Here is a 7,393-nt window from a genome sequence, read left to right as displayed (position 1 = left end):
GTCGGCCGAGCGTCGGGCGAGGAGCGACCCCAGACGGAGTCGTCGGAGTTCCTCCGCCCCCGCCTCGCCGGGTCCCGGAGCCTCAGTCCTCGCAGCTCTTCTGGTGGCCATGGAGTGTCCGCACCTGAGCTCCAGCGTCTGCATCGCTCCGGACTCAGCCAAGTTCCCCAACGGCTCCCCGTCGTCCTGGTGCTGCAGCGGTGAGTGCGGCCCCAGGCGGCCTGCAACGCACCCGAGGCCCCGGCTCCGCCGGGCCTGCCGTCTAGGGGCCGCGGGCGGCGGACGCGCGGACTCGGGAAGCGGTGCGGGCAAGCCGGGCCCGGTGGCTGGGGAAGGGTACTCGGTGAGGCGTGCGGAGCGGCGGCGGGCGGAGCGGCGGCGGCGGCTCCTTTGTTCCCGTGGCCCGACGGTCCGGCCGGCGAAGGAGAGGCCCGCGAGGGATGCGAGCCCGCGGGGGCCACGAGCGCGTGGGGACGGCGGCGAGCCGGGACCCTGGCCTGCGGCTCGCGCCCCTGCGCCGCCCGGCAATGCCGGGGGGCTGTGGTGGCCCGTGTCGCCCGGTCGGGGGGCTGCGGGAGTGGGTGTCCGGCCCCCACAAGGCGGCCGCACGTGTGGCCGGGCCCTAGTTGTGTGCCCTCCTCGACCGGACAGGAAAAGCGCCGCTCTTGGGGGCAGCTTTGTTTGGGCTGCTGGGCGCGCTGGGGCCCTTCGCTACCTGCTCTGGCCCCGCTTCCTTTCGCTTCCCCCTATGCTCCAGCGACCCGATCCACGCCCGGTGGGCGGGAGCCGCGACCCCGAGAGGTGCTCAGAACTCGGGAGGCCGAGGTCAGAGGCTTTCATCAGCACGGGAGGGGGAAGTTTGAAAACAGGCTGCGGGCTAAAAAAGCTCAGAAGGCTGATGGAGCAGCTGCTTTGGAGGGGCGGCTAGCGCTGCTTTTCAGGTCTTCTTGGTGGGTTGAAACTGCTTTGGGATTTCCAAGTCCATGTGCTGGAGGACAGTTATTAGGTTTATGTAATGCTTTTGCATTGCTTAAGCATCTTAACTCCTTCTGCCGGGCCTCTTGGAAGCCCCAGTGCCCTCTTATTGTCTGCTCTAACGACTTAGGATCGCACCGGCCACACTGCTTTGATTACTTCCTGGTAGGGCCCTGGTGCAGCCGATAGGGTCTTTGTTTATTAGCTTTGAGATAATCGGTGGCAGCTTGGGTTGGAGAGTAGAATGTAAATTGTGCGTTTCAAAAATCTTAAGTTCATTTGAAGAAATAAAAGAGCAGTGGTACGGTTTAACTGTGTGACGTTTCTCATTATGGGCCGGAGCTAGGAAGATAGTTTAGAGAATGCCTTAACACTTTTGACAGGTTACTTCTTAAATGGTGATTATTATGTCCTTAGAGAAAATCACAGGCAACAGCCACAAAGAAAAATGTACCCTGGTATAAGGAGTCGAGATAACTGGCTTCCTTGAGCTCTGAGAGGTTTGATGCTTTGCTTGCCTTTGTAAAGTCAGATTGTCTTTTTCTGCACGAAGCCCGTAAAGATTATAACCGGTTAATTGATTTTGCAGTGCAGTATTGCAGTTCTTTTATGAGGGTGCAGAAAACTTACCTACTAATGTTTCTTCCACAGTGAATGTTGAGTATGAAACAACAAATAAAGTGTGTCAAATTGCTTTACAAATTAGTTGATGTTGCATTAGCTCTAATTGTAGCTGTGGTGCTGCGATTGTGGTAAGTTGTGTCTTTCTTTCTTTTTTTTCCCCAAGAGATTTGGGGGAAGAAATGACCAAAGTAAACACTAGAAAAAGCATACCTCATGAGGAATGATGAAATTACTTTCTCTGTGGATTACTTTCTACAGGGATACAAAGCAGACAGCTCCCTTATGGCTTTTTCTAGGTAAACTCACATCAAATTTTAAAATGGCCTCACTGGGCACATGCATCTAGAAAAAGGAATAGAGTTTATGCAAGTGACAGATTTCCTGTTGTGAGTCAGCCTTGCCTTTGTCAGTCAGGGCGTCCACATGACTGTGGGAAAGAGGTGCAGAAGATCGAACATCTCTTGAGAAACTTAAGTTAAAATGGAGCATAACTTAGAGGCTTGTGCTGATACAAAGAACAAACTAGTATGGCTAGCTCTAAGGGAGGGGTTATTTCTGTCCAAGGGCTAGGATGGCATCTTTGCATCTTGCAACAAAGTTTGTCTCTGACATTGCTTTGGGAGGGTGATTTTAGTCATGTGCTTTCATTTGTAGAACCAATAAAGCCAGTTTCGCAACTTTATGTGGGTTTTTTCCTTCTGCTCAAGTTCTGTGAATTGAACCCATTTCATGCGGGCCTCCCACTAACCTATTGGCATCCATTCATTGATATAATCTCATATTTTTATATTGAGCTTGATCTTGTTCTTGCCTGCCTGTTGTTTCAGTGATTAAATGATTATTAACTATGAGTCTTTGGCTAATTCATCATCTTGGAGGGTTATGTATTCTGGTATTTATTCTCCAACACTCTCAAACGTCTTCTTTCCTTTTCTTTTTGGTAGGGCACCAAAAGAGTAGCCAGTGTGTGGAATAACTCCGTGACCGAGTGCGGAGTCTGATTGCGTTCTTTTCAGGGAGGGGAAATCCCTGTTTTGGCACTGGGGCAATAAAAGTCATGCCCTTGCCCTGTTTTCTTTGGGAGCTTGCAGTTACATCACAGTGAAACAGCCTCAAGGCAGCCAAGCATATTGCAAAAGACCAACATCCTAGGCTCTTCTAGGTAGCAATACATCCTTGGAAAGTAGTTCTGTTTCCTTTGAGCCTAAGTCTTATGGTATCATTTGTAAAACAATGGGTAATACTTCACATTCACTTCACAGGTTGTTGTTAGGGTGCACAAGGTAATTTTTGTGCAAACTTTGAGAGACTCCAAACACTATTCAAGTAATAGGTGGTTTTATAGGTCAGAACATCTTTATGAAAAGGACTCTGAATACTTAAGTATCTAAAGCCCCTTAAATAGGGACTGGGACAGACTGGCTTTATGCTGAATTATGTTTTGCAAGATCTATTACTCAACAAGATTAGGGGGTGTAAGAAGTAATTATACTTCGGAATTAACTTGAGCTTCTTATCTGTGGAAAGCCCTTGGTACATATTATTGTATATGTTATGTAATTGTGTACCACAGCGGTTCTCAAACTTTTTGTTTTCAGGCCTCTTTTACCGTCCTAAAATTATTGAGAACCCAAAGAGCCTTTGTTTGTATGGCTTATAGCTATTGATATCTGTTGTATGGAAAATTATATTTATATATAAATAATATATATTTATTATATCCTTTACAATTAATAATAATAAATCCATTACCTGTTAACAAGTAGTAATTTACATAAATTTTCAAAACAAAAATTTGGTGAGAAGGTTGGCATTTTAATTTTTGTAACTGTCTTTGTTATTTGGCTTAATAGAAGACAGCTGGATTTTTACATCTGCCTTTGCCTTTGGTCTCTTGAGATATCACACATTGGGTAGCCTCTGGAAAACTCCACTGCATGCTTGTGAGAGAATAAGGGTAGAGAATAAAAGTAACATCAGTATTATTTATGAAAATAGTTTGACCTCATGTACCCCTGAAGGGTTTTGGAAACCCTCAGGGGCTCAGGATCACACTCTGAGAACCCACTTGTATACAACAATAGTAGCAGTTAAGGACAGCTGCTCTTATCAAAATAGTTTTCAAATATTAAAGAATTCCTTAAGGTCTTAAAACTAGCAGCATTTATGTCTGCATGGAGATTCACAGAATTTATAATACATAAACTGGGACGATGGAGTCCAGTAATCAATCCCTTGCTCTCAAAAAAGTTGCAGTCCAATCTGGTTGAGGAGAGACAGGAAGCTAACTGGTTAGAAGTTAAATCCATGTTGTGGCTTAAGGTAAGTGTTGAAAATAGTAATCTCCTAATAAGGTAAAAGTTGATTTATGTCTAATTTTGCTAAATTCATTCTCATTTTTAAATGAAAACGTTTTAAATAAAAACGAGGTCATTCTTTCAAGGTTTTTGTTAAGTGCACGTACCAGATGTTATTTTCAGAAGCTGGAGACTTCTGAAAGTATACTTCATTTGTATATGTATGTGTGGGTAAAAGGGTTGAGCCAGTGGCAAAATACTGGAGAGAAAACCCAGATTGGTTAAAAAGATGCTCTAAACACAACTATTTTCATAACTAAGGTGAGCCAAAGACTTTAAGGGTTTGGGTTAAATAGCCAATTAAATTGTAGATATTTTAATAGCATAGGCATGAAAAAATTTTCCCTGATTAATTCTTTAAAGAGTTGAGAAATCCTCTTATAGTTTCTAGTACACACTTGCCCTCACATTACCTAAGAAAAGTAAGTGTAGATTAAGTAAATATTTTGCAATTTGGGATGGTTATTGGAGATTAATCCTTTTTTGAAGATACATTTAGTTGGATAGAGTTCTGATTATTGATTGCATCTCAGTGGTAATAAACTTGTCATTTGTGATAACGCTTGAGCTAAAAATGAGATATCACCTTGATGGGGTGATGGGTTATTTTGCACCAGATTTCTCTCACAACCTACATCTAAAGAAACCTCTTACATGCCCAGTGGATTAAACTTTCTAGATAGGATCAGTCATTTGTTCATTGTAAGGTCAAATGCATTTACTGCTCCTAGTAGTAACCCTGTATGAAATTAAGTGCCTAGCATCTAATAAGACACTCAGTAAATATTTGCTTAATGAATGAAGGAACTTTCTTCCTTTTGATGGTAGCTGGATTGGCCTTAAACTTGGTGTTTAAAATAAATGGAAAGCATAGTGAGTGAGTGTTTAAAATAAATGGAAAGCATAGTAAGTGAGCTTCTCCCCAGAATGCTTTCACCAGTCACCGCTCCTGGCTTTTAGTCTATAAAGTAAAGTTTGACTGGCTTGTGAGGAACTGACCATCTGCAGTCTTGTTACCATGATGAATTTGTAGTCTTTTGACATTCTGTGTTTATAGGTAGGCAGGTATGACATTTTAGTAGTAAATGTGGATGGGACAGTTAAAAATCAGTGGGCCCGTGATACTTTTGAAAATTAATATTTAAATTTCATACACTTTTCTGAAGAATTTTAACTTTTTCGATAAGATTTGTAAGCTTAAGTCAAACGCAGTTGTCTTTCTAGTTTTTCTGGCAGTATCCCACCTGGAATCCCAGCCCCTAGAACTTTAAAGCAGCCTAAGCTTATTTCCAAAGTCTCTGAATAATTGGTAGTAGATGTGAAGAAGCTGGGATTTAGAATGTGCTCCATGTGTTCGTTTGAAGAAGCTGCAGTCTAGGGACTGAGCCTAACATTTTGCTGTTGTGAAGAAGTTTTGACACGTGGATCCGAAGTTATTCTCCGAATAGTATTCTTAGTAGTATACAAAGAATATCCTTCATGGCCTAAAAGCAGAAGAAAGGATGGGGTTGAGGGGTGAATTTGAACTGTTTGTTTCAGTTTCTTGTTATTCATTTATTCTCAAAATAGCTGATTCTCATCATTCTTTGCTTTAATAGCATTAGCCTTAGGCTCTTATAACATCCTACTTTTTCCACTTTGAAATTTAAGCGATTTCCTTCTTTACTGGAATATGATAGATTAATTTTGAATCCTTTAAACTTAACTTAAAAATATTTATGTTTTTCTAGTGTTTGTCGCTCAGTGAGCAGAACAGTGAGTAACTTAGTTTGTAGCTCATTGAGTGATTTAAATTCCTGTTTTAAAATTTAATTGAGTCCCTCTTCCATCAGGGAGTAATTTACAAGGGCATTTCCCCTAACCCGTGTTGTTTTTTCTTTTGCAGTTTTTTCCCACTTCTTGAGCTATATTAGACATTTTCCTTCTTTGAAAGAAAATAGTAGTGTCCTTTGATTGTGTCCAGACCGTGGGTTTTGTGTTCAACCTAAGCATCCAAGTGGACTTGGATAGTAGCTTATCAGTGTTTGAAGTGGGAACTATATATTGTTAATGTATTTTAGTGTTTTATGTTTATTCATAGCTTTTAAACACAAGAACCACTGCATTCTAGGTGTTTTAGTAGAGCTTTCCTGGACAGATGGCTTAGAAGGAGGTACTTAGATTCTCAGCAGGGGCTGGTACTTTTTGGAGGGTTTATTTGTGATGAAGCTTACCTTGATTGACAGCTTAGAATGCCGAGAATACCATTAGCAGCAGCAACAGCTTGTTCATCTTACCTAGAATTGTTTCGCCCCAAGACTTCTCAAGATGCCCTGTGATTTCTAATAGTCTGTTTTGAGAATGTAGGGAGAAGGTATCTTTCACAACAAAAGGAAATTTACCTAAAAATTGTTTATTGCAATTGTATCTTGAAATCTTTCTGGGTTGTTGAATGATCTTTGGCTTAGAAACCTGTAAACAGAGGTCATCTTTTAACTGCTGTGAGTCTGCAGATGTTAGTGTATATAGTAATTCCAGATGTTTTCTCATCTACTAGTTTTACTGAGTAGGAGGAGAACTGAGAACAACATAAAGGAACTTCAAAGCAGTTGGCCAGCATTTAATCCTGACTAATTTAATTAACTACCCATCCTTGTAGTTTTTCCTGTTTCATAGATTGTGAAACTGAGACAAAGATTAACAGAGTTGCTCAAGATGCTTGGGGATATTAGAGATAGCCCAGAGCTTAAATTCAAATACCATTCAAACCATACTTTTGGCTTGCCTTTTTAAAAGCAAGGTCTTTATTTTGTCATCTAGTCACTTACTGCTTGATAATTTAAAGGATTATAAGTGTTCGGAGACATACTTGAAGTAATTCCTCTGAAGATTTTTGATGTGAAAGTGTATTTTAAATTCTACATTTTGGAAATAATTTATTTTAAATTTCTATATTTAATTAGCTCTTCCTCCCTCTGTTTATTGATTAAAATGCCAGCAAGGTGGAACAAGGTTGTTAATACAGTTGGAAGAACACTGTTTTTGAATGTCTAAATTTTGGTTCAGATTGAATTTTTTTGTAGGCTGAAATGGGCTTTACTTTAGTTCAGATATCATGAAGCCTTCTCACCATAGCTGTGGATAAGGATAAAATGCAGTGAGCTCTTTGTCATTGTATAATCGTGGCCCCCTCCCATTTGTTCATTTTGTTTCTGCTGGAGGAGATTCTTCTTGGAAGTTGTTTGTTATGGGGTAGGGGAGGGAGAGAATTCTTAAGATAGAGAATTTTGCTTTTGCTGCTGGTAGCTCAGGGGTTATTTGAATCTTTGCTTTTAGGCAGTAACTTTTGTTGATTCCATTTCGTTGTATTTTAAGATTTTCCAATCATATTTCTTGTAGAAGTTACTTATAGTCTTTAGGCTGCAATGCTTAAAACAAGATTTCCCTCCCCGCCCCCC

General features: G+C 41.5%; 1 protein-coding gene across 1 annotated transcript in view; it reads left to right on the top strand.

Annotated features, from left to right (window-relative positions):
• The first annotated feature begins 6 nt into the window (after nucleotides 1-6).
• USP3 (ubiquitin specific peptidase 3) overlaps nucleotides 7-7,393 on the top strand; it is a 103,294-nt gene continuing 95,907 nt past the window's right edge. Inside the window, exon 1 of the mRNA XM_010840226.1 lies at nucleotides 7-200. Within this exon, the coding sequence (XP_010838528.1) occupies nucleotides 110-200 (91 nt within the window). The 5' untranslated portion in view covers nucleotides 7-109. The remainder of the gene's footprint in view (nucleotides 201-7,393) is intronic.

The sequence above is a fragment of the Bison bison genome, unplaced genomic scaffold (genome assembly GCF_000754665.1).
Source record: "Bison bison bison isolate TAMUID 2011002044 unplaced genomic scaffold, Bison_UMD1.0 scf7180017864142, whole genome shotgun sequence".
In the NCBI taxonomy this organism is placed as follows: Eukaryota; Metazoa; Chordata; class Mammalia; order Artiodactyla; family Bovidae; genus Bison; species Bison bison.
This window is presented reverse-complemented; position numbering and strand designations above follow the sequence as displayed.